This window comes from Mytilus trossulus, chromosome 3 (assembly GCF_036588685.1).
Source record: "Mytilus trossulus isolate FHL-02 chromosome 3, PNRI_Mtr1.1.1.hap1, whole genome shotgun sequence".
Lineage (NCBI taxonomy): Eukaryota > Metazoa > Mollusca > Bivalvia > Mytilida > Mytilidae > Mytilus > Mytilus trossulus.
The window spans coordinates 45,272,328-45,292,709 of NC_086375.1; the positions used below are offsets into that span (position 1 = coordinate 45,272,328).

Consider the following 20,382-nt stretch of genomic DNA (forward strand, 5'->3'; position numbering starts at 1 on the left):
AGCCAAAATTCATAAATACCTAATCAATGTTTCAGTATGTTTGAGCAAGTAAACACTATTGTGCAGGGGAAACAAGTTAAACTTTAATACAAACCTTTGGCATAACTTTTTCAGTTAATTGTAAATCTTGTTTTATTGCTTTTACTAAAACTTCAGACACTTTCTCAGTTTCATCTGTAAAAAAAATTGATGATTTCATAATTATTTTTTTATGCCACATTACAGTTTACAAAACAAAAAATGTCTGTATTTTGCAGAGTCTGTTTAGACTGGTAAATTTAAGACAGGAGGTGATTTATATTAGGCAGGAATGGCTTGTTTTTTTATGTTGTATCACACACTAGATATATTGTAAATAGACACTTCATAGATGAAAAATATCTCTAGAAGTCTTTTGGTTATTTGTGTTACATGGGTTGCTGACTCATTTACAAAACTTTCCATTTTGAATTTTCCTTCCTCAGAGTTCAGTATTTTTGTGATTTTACTTTTTACATATAACAAGTACCAGTACCACATATGATGCCAAGTCCCTTTTAATTTATATGATGTGCTCATCATGTATTATTACTATTATCAATATCAAGACTACATTTTGTATTATAAATTTTCAATTTTTGTATATTACCATTGAAAAGAACAACTCTTGCTTTATTTCTAGATATATCAAAGTGGTTTATCACAGAGTTCATGGTATAGTAAAACCTTGCTAACTGTAACTTCTTGTCATCTATACTAAACTTTGCTAAATGGTGATCTTCCATTGCCTTCATTGCTCCTATGGCACTTGGGTATTCACAAATACAGAAATATGTCTGAAAAGGTATTTGAAAAGCATGAATAAACACAATAAATCATATGAATAGTTCATTTCTTGTGAAACAATTATTCTCAAGATCTATAGAAAAAAAATTGTAGATTCTTAACCCTTCAGAAAACACTCAGACTATAATATTATAATATAACCACAATTTGAGAAATCTGAAAAATTGTTAAAATGCTCTGGTGGAGTGATGCCCCATTGGCATTCATATACTTATACCACATCTCTTTATCTTTAACTTATACTGATTTTTATAAAGTCATCTCTGCAATTGTGCATTGATTTTTTCAAATGGGTTAATAAATGAAAACGAAAACATTGGCAGGTTTTGCTAAATTCAACTACAATGTCTCATGCAAGTGCAAAATTATATATGCCCTTGTAAAAATTATTTGGACAGGAGCTCAAGGTTTCTAAACATAAACAATGAAATTATAACCAATACATGATTTTCCAAAACTGGTGATATAGAAGGAAACAAACAACTATTAAAGCTCTTATAGATAGAGATTCAGATACCATACATATCTATTCACCTGATCACCATCAGTAATACTGTAAAGTTTGACAGCAAACTTTCTAACGTTTCCCCCTCTAATTGTATTGGAAAGTTCCAAATGTGTGATCAGTGTGATATTTTCATCTATTTTCGACAGATCAAAATGGCAAGTACATGATGTTGGTACCATTTCATAAAACTTTGTAGACACATGGTTCTGAAGGGAGTTTGATTGATACCAATCCGATTCTTTCAGTTTATTTTCCAAATCTGTAAAAAATAAACAAGTGATTAAACTGTACATGTCATATGCAGATAAATTTAAATCTTAAATAAATTATTCAAAGAAAAAATTGGTAAGACATGCTAAATAACCACAGATTTACAGTTGAAAAAAACTAAAATCAATAAACTGAATACAAGAACAAACTAGAGAATACTAAAAGATAAGCCATCATAGAGGGCCCCTAAGAAGTCCACAAATAACTTGTAATGTTTTTTTTTATCATAGCTCATAATAATGCAAAGCAGACATTCAAACCAAACAGCAAATGGTTTTAATGCTAACATTTTGTTCATATGCACAGCAATGACTAAGTTGAACTAATGTTTTGTTCATGACTTTTTATGTTTTTTTTTTTTTTCCTTCCACCTGACAGTCGAAAAAGTGGTGTGTACTCAGATGCACTTCTAGTAATTAACATCTTCAATGAAAAAAGATGAAAACAAGAATGTGTCCCCAGTACACAGATGCCCCACTCGCACTATCATTTTCTATATTCAGTGGACCATGAAATTGGGGTCAGAACTCTAATATGATAAAATTAGAAAGATCATATCATAAGGAACATGTATATTAAGTTTTAGGTTGATTGGACTTCAAGTTCATCAAAAACTACCTCGACCAAAAACTTTAACCTGAAGTGGGACGAACAGACGGACGAAACAAAAGGATGGACAAACAAACGCACAGACCAGAAAACATAATGCCAATAAATGGGGCATAAAAATAATATTAAAAAAGTATACCTGGTAGAATGTATTGAAGTAATCCTGCATAATGTGACCATACCAGACCATGAGCTACATTTCCTGCAGGCATCAATTGTCTTATAGTCTCTTTTTCTGAAATAGGAAATAGCACATTTTTTATACACAGATTTCTTAATCACTGTCTGTTCTGTCAAAAATTGCGAAACAAGGTTTACTATTTTAACCATAAAATAGAAGTATCAATATGTACTTAGGCTAGCTTAACTTTTACTTCTCATTTAAAAATATTTTGAAGTAAAATGGAAACAATTACAGCAATAGTACCCGTTTCTTTTTATGTTATGTCTAAGCTAAAAAGGTAAAGACACTATCAGCACTCTTGGTTACAATCCCAAGCCCATTTTTATTTGGTGATGGAAGTTGGAAGGTTCAGAGAGTTCATTGAAATTTGACGGGAAAACTAGTAAGCCTTGTCAATTAAAATCTGAGTCGAATACACATTGCCAAATGTTGGGTTTCAAGTTCTGTTGTTGCCATGTTGTTTTAGTTTTAATGCATGTTTTTTATACACCTAGGTAATTTCACAAGGGGGCAGTTTTTGTCAACCCTAGTTCCCTACAGGCATGTGTATACATCTAAATGGTTTTAAAATAAATGTCCATCAAATGCTCATGTGGTTTTTAAAAAGTTAAAGACAGGAATGAATCCAGCAATTTTAAAAAGTAGATTTTGCAAAATTACATGGGGATAATGGAGAAGACTGCCTGAATCTTATTTTTGCAAATTTCTTAAGCTGTTAAAATGTTATTTTCTCAGTGGTGTTCAGTAAAGTTGTTTTCCATTTCATTGTCTTTCAATTTTTTTGTCATGGCATTGTTATTTTCTCTTAAACGAGATTTTAATATCCCCTTGGCATCTTTCACCTCTTTTTCTGTATGACATACATCTACATGTATGATAAAAGGAGATGAGGGATATGTGTCAATAAAACAACAATCCAACAAGATTAAGATTTTTTTTCTTTGCGTTGTTTATATGGATTTTTAATTTTGCAAACTGTCTACACTTACAAGTACTGTAAATTGTGTCTTTTGTATAAACTAAATCAATATACCTCTTATCCTTTCAATGGTTTCAGTTACCCAAGAATCATTTTCTTTTGTAAACACAATTTTTCTAGCTTCTTGTAATACTGCAATTTGTGGAATCTATAAACATGATAAAGAAAATAAAAAATATTAACTATGACAATTATATAATGACCTGTCACCAAGAAACTAACAGAGTACATTTGCGTAAGTTGGTTTTATATGACGAGGACATAATTTTTCAATCAGTTAAAGGTGGTACCTAACACTACAGGGAGATAACTCTGTAAAATCAGCTAAACATTTTAACTACGTTGTGTTGTTAAGGGAATAGTAAGCTTCTCAATGATCACAATCAGTGTTTGTCAAACTGCTATATAACCAGTGTCATTTTTCTGATAAAATGTTTGGTTCAAATTTTTTGAAAGTTTTATATTTTTGTCAAATGGTCAAAGTAAATACTTTGTCAAAATTTTATGAAAATTAAACGAGCCAAATTAATTTTAGTCAAAGTGTTAGGTATCACCTTAATTGAGTTCTGGAGCTGGCATTTCAGTAACTGCTAGTAGTCCTTTGTTTATGTATGTATCATTTTCATTGTGCTTAGTTTCTTTTGTTGCCTGTTTTGAAATCAAACTCTTCTTTTAAACTGCATTTTACTGTGCTTATTTCTGTGTGTTTATTTATTCTTAGTACATTTGCTAGAGGTATAGGGAGAGGGTTGAGATCTCACCAAACATATTTACCTTAACCTCGCCACAATTTTGTGCCTGTCCCAAGTCAGAAGCCTCTGGACTTTGATGGTTTTGTATGTTTTTAAATTATAGTTTATTTATATGTTAAAGAGTTTAGTATGACGATCATTTTCACTGAACTAGTACACATTTTTATTTAGGGGTTAGCTGAGGTTCACCTATGGATGTGGGATTTTCTTGCTGAATTGGAGATCCATTGGTGGCCTTCAGCTGTTATCTGCTATTTGGTCAGGTTGTTGTCTTTTTGACAAATTCTCCATTTCCATTTCCATTTTATTTAAAGTAATGTGCTTGTCTCATGTGCATCTTATGGCTGGGCTCTAGTCCTAGCCAGGTCAAAGGCTTGAAAATTAGACTTTGATGCTTCCCTGTTAAGCAAATGTCTGAACTTATGAGTTAAAACATCCATGGTCAGCTCAGAGTTTAAATAAAGAATTTGTACCATCATGATTTTAATCATGTCATCTTTTATAAAAAAAAAAATAGAATGAATTGGTGCGAACTTATCTTAATTTTTGAAAATGTTTAAGATCCTGAAAAATCCATGATCTTAGATTTAAGATTATTCAGATTTATAAGGAACATTGTTATCTTTTCTTCAATACACAAAATATGCCTGTGCCACACAATTTTGTATAGTAAGTATCAAGAATTTTTATTCCATCTGAATAAATGAAGGGTTGAGTTAAGTGTTAAAAATACAACAACAAAACAAATACATACATCTTTCTCTTCTATACCATGTAGTAAAAGAACTACTGAAAGCTGCTGCTTCCTTTGTGATCTCTCTAGACCTATTAGTAGTTCTAGATTGCACCAGCTACTTTGCATGGCATTCTTAGTGATGAATAGAAGTGTCTTATCAACTTTATCCACCAATTCTGTTAAACTAGACAGAAAAATTTGTCCTGGTTGTAATTCATCTTGGGTAAGGATGCTTATGTCTTTAAACACTTCCAATTTTGGAAGGATTTCATCAAATACCAGTTGTTGATCATCAAGTTCATTACTGTGAGAAAGGAATACTTTTATGGTAGTCATTCTTTTCCTGAAACAAATTTTAAAAGTGTATTAACTATCTTTTGTGGTGTTTGGGGCATTTCATCATACCTTATAGGTACAGTCATGACAAGATGCTGATCCTTTACTTTGAAAGAAAATGGGGGCTGCCAGTCTTAAAACTAGATAAATTTTGAGTATTTGAAGTACAATCAGTAAAAATTCTAGATACCATAAATGAAGCCTTAAGGGGAGCACCCGGCCCCCTAAATTCACCCCAGCAAACTGTGTAGTATAAAATTAGATTATTATCACTTTTAATACAGGTATTATGACAGGGAAGCTTATTTGAAGAATTCATAAACATTTGATGTTTCAATTTTAAAAAGGATAAATTAAAAATTACAAATGTTATAGATGTATATTAATTATATCAATAAACCTGTTTATTACCCGCTCTAATTTTGCACCTGTCCCAAATCATGAGTCTCCGGACTTTGTTAGTCTTGTATGGTTTTTAATTTTAGATAATTTATATCTTTTAGATTTCAGTATGAAACCATTTTCACTGAACTAGTACACATTTTTGCTTAAACATGTTAAAGGCAAGTTGAAGCCTGCTCCGGGTGCCAGATTTTCTCACTGTGATGAAGACCCATTGATTGCCTTCAGTTATTGTTGTTGTCTCTTTGACACATTCCCCATTTCCATTTTCAATTTTACTAGTAATACATGTATGTGATATATTGTAAATAAAAACCAGACTACCTTTGATCATTAATTTTCTCATAGATGTAATATAATTATTATTTCATTTCATATATTATATTAAAACAATGTACCAGTAAGGTTTTTTTTACTGTTTATCAACTTCTTAAATTTATAGCTTGAAAAGTTAAAATGATGTTTTCCAAATTGTCACTTATCTAAATAATCTTTCATTTGAGGATGTTTAGAAGAATGCGATCATGAATCGCTTTTAGGCTCTGAAAAAAAAACGAAGTAAAAAAAGGGGGAGGTGAAATACAAAACCAGAATGTGTGAAATGAGCAACCAACTCACCACTGCAGACAGTGCAATGAGCTAAATATTATCTTGTTGTTCTTGTGTCTGTATGATGTATCATTGTCATTGATCTATATATAAACTTAAAAATATCAGTTGTAGTCATGTCATAAATTGCAATGGTATAAATGTGGCTTTCATTTGTCATCATAATGATTTTGCCTTGTTGGTAAGGCTTCACTAACTGGATTTCTCTCAAGACAAAGTTGTAATCTGCCAGACAGATTATACGCCCAGATGAAAGTGAAAGTAAGGTCTGGTTACTTTCGAAATGTAAGTTCAACAGGACACCAGTTGTAAGATGCTGACAGCCTTCCGGACTTTCCCGAAGTCCTTCGTATAACACCGCGGTCGACCTATGGTTACTGGTAAACAAAAAAAACTGATGATAACTGCGGAGCTCAACTGCGAAAAGGCACTAGACAGTTAAAACTAAATCTAATATTCACCTACAAGTCGAGTAATTCCTTTAAATTGATTTCTTTGTGTTGATAATTTATATTTTCCTACTTTTCAAAAGCAAATTATTAAAATTACCCTCCTATTTACCTAGGATTAAAAAAAATTGTATAGTAAGTATACAATTTTTTTTTAATCCTTGTATTAACAAAGCCGACGAAAGAATGCGACAATTTTTTTTTTAATCCTTGTATTTACAAAGCCGAAGAAAGAATGCGACAAAATAACAAATAAACGATATTGTCGACGCCGGCAAATTGAAATTGGCAAAAAATACCGTATTTCCTGAAATATTTTCCGGCCGTCGCTGCACTGATTATATGTCCTGCCAAAAATTATCAAAATTTCAGATTCAATAGTTTCAATGATAGTGATTTTACAAATTTAAAATACAAGTACCATTCTATTCATAATTATGAGAGAAAAATCCACGACAATGCCAAGCAATATGGCAATTGCTTTACAAATATTCTATCGTTTGACAGCTTTAATAAAAATAGTTATTTTTAAAATAAGAGCTGGGGAAATGATGGCATATTTTCTAGTTTACAGGCGCAGGAAAAATAGCCACTGCTCTATCAAATCGTACCAAATCGATAAAACATGCTCATCATGTTTGTCTTGAAGTTGTCGCCATTTGTTACCCAATCTAGGAAGTAATTAAGTAGCTTATTTTTTTTTCTCTCTCAGTTTTTCATGACTACTTCACTTGTTTTTCCAACTTGTTTTTCTACTCTACTAGACTAAACCTGTCCACGAGATAAGTAGTACTCAGTATTGTCAAAAGGTTTAACTGCTGATGTTATACCGAGACCGTTCGATTTAAATTCTACTTTCAAGAGCAACCCGAGTTAATAAAATCGAAGTCGACCAAACGGATTGATTTCCTGGCAAGTTTATGAACTTCGGTCCCTGCTTTGAAGTATTGATTGTTTTCTGTGGAACAGTGCGACAGCTATCATTTCAAAATAATTTTAGAGTGGGTTCTAATAAGGATTTGTGGTCATTTGTACATTTCTATACAAATCCTTGTTTCCAGAGCTATTCATAATCACCTTCTGATATTTAAAATTTGTTATATGAACATTTATCTAGACAGGAGAAACAGTCTAATACAGTTTTATGAATATCTGTTAAAATTAATTATATCATAGGTTGCGACAAACAATTTATTATATTAATAATTGTTTTGTTTTTTTAATTATTTATTTTTTAAAACTCACCGATAACCACACAATTATATTCCTTTAACGGTGGTTTATAATGTTCACATATGACCTATACTAGTATTTAACTCCGAAATGATCCGGGAAACCAGGCTATCATGGATTTTCGATTTCCAAAAAATTGTACATATAGTTGCCAAAAACTTTAGACAAACGAAACAAAACTAAGTTAATCTGAAGTACTGTTTTATATTTTCGGCCAAAACGTAAACAACTTCGATAAAACAATATATCTGGAAGTTTTTTTTAATTTTGTCTTCTGCATGCAATGGAATAAAAAAAATATGTTATTATTATATATATGGATTTTTTCATTCAAAAAAGCTACTTCAATAGTTGTTTTACCAACTGTGAAAATCTATACATTTAAATTTTCACGTCTAAATATATATCTGATGAGCGTACTAGGATAAGAAAAGTTCCAAAATGTATAGATAAGAAAATGTATGGTAGCTAGTATTTTTAGAAAATATATTGATTGATAAATTGTAGGTGTTTAAAGCCACTTTCTACACTACAAGCTATATCGTGGTTGTCAGTTTTGTTGGTGTCAACGGGTAGCCGGAGTGCCGGAGAGCTTCGGGCGGAAAATAAACAATTCTAATTAATTACTATAGTAAGATTGGAGTCGAATGAACATGACCCGTACGGGGATTAAATTTTGATAATTAATGTCCAATGTCATGTATTTCATACATGGTCACACGAGAACAAATTAACAGTATATATTAAGGTATGTCTTGTAATAGAAGCCGTCCGGGAAAAGGGGTCGGGGAAATTTGGACTGCCACTGGGGAGTAAGGTTAATTGAATAGGGACAGAAAGTTTGTCTTGCAACAGGGCACTTACGGACACCTCAAATAGTGGTTACAAGGATTCTTGGCATACAAAGATCGACCACGTTCGGGGTTAAAACTCACAAACTTGGCCTTCAAATAGAAAACACGAATGCAGTTATATGATTATGAAAGTATTGTTTTACGCGTTTAATATAAAATAAGGAGAGGTATCAAGGAATTAATCTGCTATTGTGGAACAAAAGGCTTTAAAAGATCTGCCAATTATTTTTTATAAAAGATCATTTTCATTATAATTCTGATAATGCATTAGTAGTCGGTTTTTTGTTTTATTCAATTCTGATAAAAGCTTGCAAAATCGAAAGAAACTTGTCAACATTGTATATATGACACATTTATAACTAGAGGCTCTAAAGAGCATGTGTCGCTCACCTTGGTTTATATGCATATTAAACAAAGGACACAGATGGATTCATGACATAATTGTGTTTTGGTGTTGGTGATGTGTTGGTAGATCTTAATTTACTGAACACTCTTGCTGCTTACAATTATCTCTATCTATAATGAAATTGGCCCAGAATGTGACAGTGGAAAATTTTTTGTAAAATTTTACAAAAAATACAAAATTTATTTAAATTGTAAAACATTGACTATAAAGGGCAATAACTACTTATGGGGTCAATTGACCACTTTGGCCATGTTGACTTATTTGTAGCCCTTACTTTAATGTACATTATTGCTATTTACAGTTTATATCTATCTATAACAATATTCAAGATAATAACCAAAAGCTGCAAAATCTTCTAAAAATTACACATTTAGGGACAGCAACCCGACAACTGGTTCTCCGATTCATCTGAAAATTTCAGAGCATATAGATCTTGACCTGATAATTTCCCCCCCCCCCCCATGTCAGATCAGCTCTTAATGCTTTGATTTCAGAGATATAAGCCAAAATCTACATTTTACTCCTATGTTCTATTTTTAGTCATGGCGGCCATCTTGGTTGGCTGGCCGGGTCACCGGACACATCTTGAAACTAGATACCTCAATGATGATTGTCGCAAAGTTTGATTTAATTTGGCCTATTAGTTTCAGAGGAGAAGATTGTTTTAAAAGTTCACTCGGTTAAAGGACGACGGACCACGGACACAGGATGACACCGGACGCCGGACGCCAAGTGATGAGAAAAGCTCACTTGGCCCGCCGGGCTAGGTGAACTAAAACTTGTTTTGATATGAAAAAGTAAATTTTTAAAGAAGCGAAATTACCCGATTTAGCATCGCAAGAGATTTTCATGTCAAAGCCAAAAGCCATATATATTATGATAAACATAATTTGGTCATTTGGACAAGTAATGGGTCAGTAAATATCTTAACCGTTTCTGCACTAGCCCTACAAATTGAAAAAAATAAGAGATTGTTGTTGATTTTTATTAGAAAGACGGACAAAAAAGTTCCTGCAACAGCCGTGGCAGTGATACCGGTATCTTAGTAATTACTGTTGATCCTAATGTGGAAATGATGGAGAACAAGTTAAGTGTTGTTCAGGTTCACAAACAACAATATTTATTTCTATATATTGTATATGTATTTGGTGACATCGAGGGTGCTGGGCTCCATGTCCAATCCTTACCATAAATATGGAATCGTTAGATAAACCAGTGTTGTAGACCCTCCTTAAGTTAACTCATAACTTGAAGATTTAATTGAGCATCGTAACATATATATTATTTTATTTTATTATATGACTATAAATTTTCTGTTTTTTCATTGGCTAAAAGCATAGGAAATCCTCTTTGATAAAACATTATATTCACCGCGGCAAAAATCACGAGAGGTTAATATAAGATTTGGAACAGCGTCCGTGTACCTAAATATAGAAACGGGGAATTCTTGTTAGCTATTTAAGGGATGTATAAATAAAATGTTTTTAATTGAACGACCGAATAAATATCAACCAATCAGCGCTCTCGACATAAAATCGTTGCGATCTCACAGACGACAGTTACATGTTTCCGGCAACAAAGTATGGCTGGAGCAGCAGAAGTAGCTACTGAAAAACGCTTTTCATCGTTAAATAATGAGAAAATTAAGAAGATTTTGATAGAAAAGGATTCTAAAAATACTCGCCGATCAACAGATTCTAGCGTGAGGACATTTAAATCTTATTTACGAGAGAAAAATCTACCTGAAGATTTCGAGAATTTGCCAAATCTAAAAATATTAAAATGACACTGAGAACTAAAGAGTCATATACTAAAGCAATTGTTGACTTTTGATATCAGTTGATACAATGATTTATCAACCCCAGAGATGTGATATTCAACTCGGCCGTTGGCCTTGGTGAATATCACATCTCTGGGGTTGATAAATCATTGTATCAACCTCATCAAAAGTCAATAATTGTATAATATACCACTATTACCATTTTCATTACTATCATGTAGTCAATAGTGTGTTTTGAATGGTGGACTGATTGATAAAAGAAGCGCGACAGATGCCAGAGGGACAGCCAAACTCATAGATCATAGATAATTTATAGTCCTGATTTATTTATCAGTTGTAGATTTTGCACTAGCTTTCAGTTAATAATGACAATGCATTCTGTCTTTTTATTAGTTTATTTTCACACACAGAAAATATGTCGAGTTCAGGCTATTTTGTGCGCTCACGAACATGTTTAACAACGAAACACTCTATATGTGTATGTCTAAATCTGACCGTTGGGTTTCTCGCGTTTGAATCATTAAGCATGTTTTAATGTTGCTCATATCCATGTTATTGGGACAATGGTGGATAGTTGTCTCATATTGCAATGTCACGTCTCTATCCATGGGTTATTATTTCTACCAAATTCGTCAAAACATTCGCTGTTCCCTGATTTTACAGCCCACATATAAATTATGTGACTTGAAGTACAAGTTCAAACTCGCACTTTCGATGCGGAAACCGATACGTATGATATTATTGTTTATATAGGATAAATCTATGTAGATTACACATTAAATATGAGGAAAATGAAATATTAACACGGAAGAAAGACGCTTGATTTTCATATCGGTTATGTCTTCTTGACCTTTTTCAACATGAGGTCCTTAAATTTTTCAGAATGACAAGAAGAAAATTCCTTTTTTTTTGGTTTCATTTCTACTTCTTATCTAAACACAGATAAACTACAATTTCGACATCCTGTCTTTTTAATGTTTTTATCATATATCTTTTATAATATTGTCGAGTTTTCATTATGTTTGATTATGTTTGTTTTGTCAATGTATTTACCGTAACCGAAATTGGTTTTTGTCTGTTTTGCAAATAAAGAATTATAATAATACTGCAACTTTAAAGAAATTAAAAATTCTGATAATAGACATATTACATCAAGTACAAATACTGATATCCGATGAAAATATAAAAGTTTTAGATCTGATCCACGTGATTTAAATGTGCACATCACGCGCTTATATGGGACTGATGGACAGAATAAAAGTATACCGTCGCTGTTATGCAAAAACCTCGTATCTCAATTTTTTGCGGAAATCTTTTTATCGATTATTTAGGATTAAATATGTATGATCCACTGTATGCGAAAATATCTGATCTTCTAACCAATCATTAACTTGAGTTCTGACATGTGACGAAAAAGTGAAGTCGGATTGGTGAGACATTTTCTTGTGCGAAAATATCGTATCTCAAAAGAAAAACACATGGCACGGCAGCTGACATTATAACAGGTACAATTTTAGGTTCTCAAAGCTAATATAGCTTTGAAATAATGAAAAGCTTTGAAAAAACAACATAGGTGCAGAAATATTTGCTCGTCTTGGTAATTGATTGGTTAGAAGATCAGTTATTGTCGCATACAGTGGAACATACATATTTAATTCTAAAAAATCGATTAAAAGATTTCAGTTTTTACTGCCTGGTGTAAAATTATCAAAACCTTAGAAATACAAATAATTATCATCTACAATAGCGTCTCACTTAAAGTTAAATTTTTCATGGGGAGTTATGGGAGGGGGTGTTTGTGTATAATACTAAATATCAGTGCTGATTTTTTCTCTCCAGAAAGGATTAGGTATATAGGAACAGAACAATTTAACATACCTTATTTGTACACTTCAGTTTGGCCGTCATACACCCTTTTTATGCACGACAAAGTTATGATAGCCTTTGCGGAAAGTTTCCGATACGTTACAAGATTCCTTCAAACAACCAATAAAGATGTTATAAATACAAGAAGTGTGTATAACTGGCTAGGCATGCGGCTTAATGAGGTTTTCTCTCTCATTCGTCATCTATAGGACGATAAATACACCATTTATATCTTAAAATTTCTTGTATCCTATAAATGGTAAACCATCGTGTTGTGTATACCCGGTTCAGATGTTATCTTGATAAACGATACACTGTACGTTAACCTGTATATGTCCTTCTTCCGTTATTAAAATATGTCAAACATCAAAACAATCTTTTTCGATATTTGTTTGTGTTATCACATTTATAAAATTTACTATAAGAGTGTGAGGTATATCGATGCAAGCGGTTTATTTTATAACAGTTGATTACACAACTAATGTATTCTACTTTCAATTTGTCAATCTATTTTTGAAATATATTAACATAGTGAGTATCTTACCCCTGTATAATCAAACGTAATGTACCTTACTTTAATTGATTTAAATTTTTATATTTTTACTTTTTGAGATATTATATATATTATCCGCCACGAAATTTTCCATCCATTTAAATCTGAAAGCAAACCCAGTAATTCCCAATTTCTGGTAAGGTTGCCAAAACTTTATACATTAAATACCCTAATTTAGTAGAAGGTCATCTCGTATTCTACAACAAGTCAATCAACTGGTGTACACACTATCAAAACAGATTTTGTACTTTTTTTGAAATCTATATACAGGCCTAAATATATACATTAGTCTAAATTATAAATGTACATTTCAACGAATGTGCACTGGCATGGACAAGAAAAGTTCCACTGGACAATGACAATGCAAATTGACTTAAAATGTTTCATATCCAATGAATTATAGGAACACACGCAATTTAAGGATTTTTTTTTATTTTGTCACTTTCTGATCTTTCATTTACAAGAAAGCTTATCACTAACATTTTCAATAAACATTCCAATAAACTCATCATTGATACCAGGATTAAATTTTGTGTTTACGCGAGACGCGCGTTTCATCTACAAAAGACTCATCAGTGACGCTCGAATCCAAAAAAGATTAAAAGATCAAATAAAGTACGACGTTGAAGAGCATTGAGGACCAAAATTCCTAAAAGTTTAGCATAATACAGCTAAGGTTATCTATTCTGTTGAGGTAAAAAAAAAGCCTTAATATTTCAAAAATTCAAAAGTTAAGAAAACAGTTGATTTATAAATATGGCCATATCAATGATAATTCATGTCAGCACAGAAGGGCTGAATATATGGCTGGTGATACCCTCGGGGAATTAAAACTCCATCAGCAGTGGCATCGATCAATATAAGAGTGTGAATATGATACTACATCATGGTTTTTTTTTAATTATTAAAATTGCAATGTTTGTGATAAGCCAAAACAGTTTCATGATAAAAAAAAATTACAAATTTACGACAGTCTATCAACTGTTCTATTTTTATAGAAATTTGTCCGTTTATACATTTTTTTATTGAGATTGTACAGCAAAATCAATGTTTTTGAAAAAGAAAAAAAAAACAACCATGAACATCTTGTTGCTACCATGAAATATTGTAGATAAACTCATCATAGATACCAGGAATAAATTTAGTTTATACGCCAGACGCACGTTTCGTCTACAAAAGACTCATTCATGTCAGCCTATCAATGGAAGAGTGTGAATACAGCATATTTTTATTTTTTATTGAAATTGCAATGTTCGTGATTAGGCAAAGCAGTTTCATGATAAAAAAGTACAAATACGACAGTCTATCAACTGTTTATTTTTTATAGAAATTTGTCCGTGTATACATTTTTTATTGAGATAGTAAAGCAAAATCAATGTTTTTGAAATAAAACACAAAAGAAACATGATCATCTTGTTGCTACCATGAAACATTGTAGATGTAACCCAATTTTTTTTAATCAGAGGAAAATTGTACAAGCATAATGAACACATAATTTCTGAAATGTTTATCTCGAAATTTCGAATCAAATAAAAAACATTTTGTAAAAATATTAACTTCATGTTCATTCTAATGAGTTAATTAGTAATTACATTAAATGTTTTCTTTAACTTTGATAAAATATTACATATAATATAGCCATAATTATAATTACTTTGCAAATGAGAAGGTTATTTTTGTAAAAGAATATATCGCGACATCGTTTACCAATTATTGAATAGACATTTATTCTGAATCTTTGATATCCCAAAACCAAATTGCAAAAAACGCACAAGTTCACCGTGCAAATAGTGTGAACCTCGAAATGGTGTACGGAAACCGAAAATTAATCATTTGGTGTCGTTGACTATTTTTAAGAATTATATGCTGCTTTTCGTAATTTCATTGGGGTGTAAAAGCGTTGACCGAAGTACAATTTGTACGGACGGTCAACACTTTTACAACCCTATGAAATTGTAAATATGGAGCATATTGGAAATTATGAATAGTATAAATACATTGCGCTAAATATATCTATGCGGAAAACGAAATGGTTCAGGAAACTATTAAAATGATAAACCACCACACATTACCTACACGGAAAACGAAATCGTTCGGATGCATGATTACATAGCTAAATCAAACTGAGCGATCAGGAATTTTTGACTACATTATGGTGCCTATGATTGCAGTACAGTAGAAGTAATTGTTATAAAGATTAAAAAAAATACTAAAAAAAACACCACACTACAACACAGAAGACTGAGCAGGATTACTTGGCCGCATGATAATTTCGATATTAAGAAATACATATCATGACTATGAAAGAAAATGGCATAATCATTTAAAATTATATTGATGAAGGCATTCGTGTTGAATAAGAGTTATAAGAGAAGTAAAACCGGGTTTGATTCGTTTTAACGAACAACATATCACTAACCAGGTCGTTAAATACGTCCGTATTATAATCTTAATATTGACAAAGAATAATTAGAATATTGTAGAAGTATTCAATAAAATTCCATAAAATTGCAGGAGAAAAAAACCTTGCATTTATGAATCATTAGGCGTAAAATAAACTGCCTTAAATTAAACAGATACACATTAGGCAAATTGCATCACACGTGACTTCAATAGACCAATAACTCTGGTATGACATACTCCACGTATCAGATAATTTTCAAAACAGAAATGGAGCGTACTTTCACCAATTCAACGAACAAATATATATTGTTGAAGTAAATGATCCGAGAACGCTACCTCGAAACTTTTGGTTATCGTCCCATTACTGAGAGACAAAAAAGGGTGTTTTTTTTAACAAATTAAATAACAAAATGAATCCATATTACCTCTTACCATATACAGGATTAAAATTAAGTTTCAATTCAATCTGTACAAGATTACTCATAATTCGTTATCACAGGTACCAGGATTATAATTTAGTACGCCAGACGCGCGTTTCGTCTACATAAGACGTATCAGTGACGCAAATATCAAAATAGTTATAAAGCCAAACAAATACAAAGTTAAAGAGCGTTGAGGATCCAAAATTCCAAAAAGTTGTGCCAAATACAGCTAAGGTAATCTATGCCTGGGATAAGAAAATCCTTAGTTTTTCAAAAAGTTCAAAGTTCTAGATCTGTAAACAGGAAATTTATAAAAATGACCAAATAATTGATATTCATGTCAACACCCGTAAAAATTCAATCTGACTGTTTTAATTCCCGTAGCTTTTGGACGACAAACTGAAAAACGTGATATGTTCATGATGAAATTTTAAAAAATCACAAAGGAACTTAATATTTATTTAATTAAGTAGTGTAACAGATGCCAGTATCTGTGTGAAAATAAAGGAGTAGGTCCGGTAAGGATCGATTTTTGCCTTAAGGATGTCTGCTGGTCATGTTTTTGAATTCTTGTCATATTTTCGATTTTCTCAGGTTTTATCCATCCAAATGTATTTAAAAAAAATTTACACGACACCCCACTTTTGTCTTCATAAATCTGTTCAATAGATCATTTCAGATTTAGTGATCCGGCGGCATGAAATCCTTGTTATTTTTCTTGGTTTAAAGGGTAAAAAACAATTCCAATGTTAACAAATAGTAAAGTCTGAAGAAAACCCTTTTCCCGCCATTTTCTAAATGTCTCGTATTTTGAAAACTACACACGAGACTAATGATTTTATTACTTTATTTTGTTTAAATATCAAAGTTGTTTTCATTTTGAACAACCACATGAAATCCTTGTTATCTTAAATTAGAGCAGCAGACATCCTTAAACTTCAGGTTCATCTGAGAAAAGATTTTGACCACTTTTCAAATACTTAAGTGTCTATTTTATTTGAATCAAATTAGTTTATGTGAAAGATTCGAACTGAATTAGTCATTAAAAACGATCCGATTCAAGCTCAAATATGAAAAATCAACCAAATATACCGAAAAATGTCACTTTTCGGATGTTTTTTTTGTCAAAAATGAAAGTGGCCGCATCCGTGTTCATCCTCGACCTTTATATATGTTATGTATTATCATAAAATACAACTTCCATTCAATATTAAGGATGAACACGAATGCGGCCACTTTCGTTTTACACGAAAATCGTCTAAAATTTAACTAAATTGCTAGAATTATGAGGAATTCAGTAATTTAGCATGACTTTAAGGTGCCAGTACCCGATATATGTTCATTGTATAGTAAAAAATAGCCCATATTTATGTAGCAGAAGACCCCTTCTGTTCAATAAATAACTAAAAGTTTACAATTTATTAATTTTGTAAAACTGCTATATTTTTAGGCCAAAAAGGGCTCTTACTGGACCTACTCCTTTGTTCGGGAGACGGGCTTTTCGTTTAATGCAAAAACTCACCAGTTATCATAACAATCTATTCCTTGGGTAGAAATTCCTTAGTAAGTTAATGTTTCGAACAAATCTATGTATTATGGAAGACTTTCATATGACATAATTAGAAAACAAAATCTTATATAACTTCTGAACGACACAAAATATTTTGATCATCAATTCTTGTAGAGTGACATTAAACTGTGTAAGAATATCATTAATGTACACAACATATTTTTATATATATATAAGTGTGTCCCCAATGAATCCGCGGTGGTCTCAAATTCAGTGGCATAAATTAAATAATAGTAACTTACCTTTAATCTTTGGACATTTCTATACTATATATTATGACCTGAAGATATTGAAAGAATAAAAATGATTTACAGAAATTTTAATGAATAGAATAAGACTGGGAATTTCCTATTCATATATAGGTTATGTAAGTACGAGTGCACTAACATATGCAAACTATGTAGGAGTGAGCACACGGAAACATAACATAATGTGCGGGTTGCTATAATACTCAGATCTTTAAGTCATTATGATAATCTTTATATTTTTCTTAAAAAAGAAGAATAAACAAACTTTTTAAATTAACTTCTTTTTATCCATTCATCCAAATCTTAAGATTTACATATTTTGTTAAATGTGTACTTATATATCTTAATGATTATACGTGTTTTTTTTTAAATTTTCAATCAATTAAAAATAAAAATTGAAAAGAAAGTGTCAAATTTCAAAATGTACGCTTTTCAGTGTGAAAATATTTTAATCTTGCGATCTTTTATACCCCTTGTAAGTGCGAATGATGAAGATTAATAGGACATATGTATATATTTAAACAAGGAAATAGAAACAAGAAGTTATAAACAATATTTTAAAATAAATACTTCGATTTAAAAGGACAGTCTAGTTGTACCAATTCAGTATGATTATATGGATTGGGTATTTTCTGGTTTTGTTTGAATGAGGACTTTTTATCATTAAGTTGGAAAATAGGATATAAATATGGGATTGATAATCCACCCGTTTCAAATGGTATTATAATGACATATACAAACTGAATAATATAACCCTCAACTTAACAAATTATCAATTTGGATATTTAAAAGAAACTTTGTATCAATGGGACATTTCTACTGGGTAACCAATTTGTTGTCGTGCTCAATTATTACACTCAACTATTTTGTTAAACTTTAAGTTACCGACGAAATATATAAATAACTATATTGTTAAAATTGATAAAAAGATGAATTGTTTTCATCAATGACAAAATCCTAACACGCACTAACAATTTTGACAAAAAACATAGGCAAAATGTGTAGATAGTTAGACGTAATTGCTGAAAAAGTCGGACCCACAACACGTACAGAACTCGCACACATTCCTGAAACTTCAAGATTTAGTTTATATTGATTTCTATTGTTTTTATTAATACGTTGACTGTTTATTCCTTGAATAAATAGTGAGATGTGGTATTCTTACCAATGAGAGAACTATCCACCAAAATTAAAATGAACTCGATGTAAGCAATCATATGCAAAAAGTAAGATCACCGTGGAAAATTCAAAACGGAAAGTCCCTAATAAAATGGCAAAATCAAAAGCTCAAACACATCAAACGAATAGATAACAGCTGTCATATTTCTGATTTGGTACAGGCTTTTGATCTATTTCGTGACAGCCAGATATTATAAGTGGAGATAGCTGGAGTGCTAGGAGTAAACCACCGAAAATAGATAGGAAAACTGACAATCCTAGTCAATTAAGATTGGAGTCAAGTGCACCTGTACGAGCGTGGTTGTGGACTTTCCTTTTTGAATTTTCCTTGGAGTTCAGTATTTTTGTGATTTTACTTTTTTCAAACTCTTAACCTTAGTGTTGACTGGCTAGTGATTCCAGTAGTAACTACTTAGACCATTGGTCACCGAGGCTCCTTAGTTATATTTTAAAGACCAATGACCAATGACCAAAGACCGCTTGATATTAACTATTTTGAACGTCAAGCTTTTGTGGGTTCTTCAATAAATACTTAATGGAATTATTTAGGTTTGCAAAGATGCATAAAATATCCGTTTTCAGAGTCAAAGACTATGGAATCTAATGGGAAAAATTATAGGACGTACAACTTCATGCGCACAATGTGGTTTAAGACTAAATGACGGACGAAGTTGAAAGGCATTAGAAATCAAAATTTAAAACCTGATATAAATGATGAGTTTATATCTCTACACTATAATATTTTGAATATCTTTGGTTAGCTTGCTTGCTAGCTGAACCGTGAAGTCAATTTTGAGTAAGATATACTTTCCTCCTTTGGAAGTAGCCTAGTCCTTAAGATATGTAAATTGGTTATCTGTCGGATTTTTCTACTCTTAAAGGAGGGTAGTTTACCTAACGTAATAACGACTTCACGGTTCAGCTAGCAAGTAAGATAATCGAAAATATTACATTTGCCCACAATGTAAGAGAAAAATACAATCAATATATTTCTTTAATAAGTTTGTACTAAAAAAGCAAGATAACAAAAATACCGAACTCCAAGGGAAATTCAAAAAGGAAAGTCAGTTATCGAATAACAAAATCACAAATTCAAAATAACAGATCAGCATTTACTCAAATAGCAGATGAAATTAATTTCAAAACATTCCTATTATATAGAACGAAGCAATAAGAGTGCACGTGACTTAATGTACAATCAAAGTGGAA

General features: G+C 31.6%; 1 protein-coding gene across 4 annotated transcripts in view; it reads right to left on the reverse strand.

Moving 5' to 3' along the window:
- LOC134711600 (stimulator of interferon genes protein-like) overlaps positions 1-18,094 on the reverse strand; it is a 135,848-nt gene extending 117,754 nt beyond the window's left edge. For 2 of the 4 annotated variants that reach the window (XM_063572297.1, XM_063572292.1), the window contains exons 1-7: positions 12,811-12,951; positions 4,882-5,206; positions 3,430-3,523; positions 2,352-2,447; positions 1,360-1,592; positions 629-815; positions 95-174 (exon numbers count right to left, since the gene is read on the reverse strand). In XM_063572297.1, the coding sequence (XP_063428367.1) occupies positions 95-174; positions 629-815; positions 1,360-1,592; positions 2,352-2,447; positions 3,430-3,523; positions 4,882-5,199 (1,008 nt within the window). In that variant the 5' untranslated portion in view covers positions 5,200-5,206; positions 12,811-12,951. Of the gene's footprint in view, positions 1-94; positions 175-628; positions 816-1,359; positions 1,593-2,351; positions 2,448-3,429; positions 3,524-4,881; positions 5,207-6,219; positions 6,502-12,810; positions 12,952-17,988 lie in introns of those variants that run through there. The other 2 variants (XM_063572293.1, XM_063572295.1) reach the window with 2 other exon arrangements.
- Between the last annotated feature and the right edge of the window lie 2,288 nt (positions 18,095-20,382).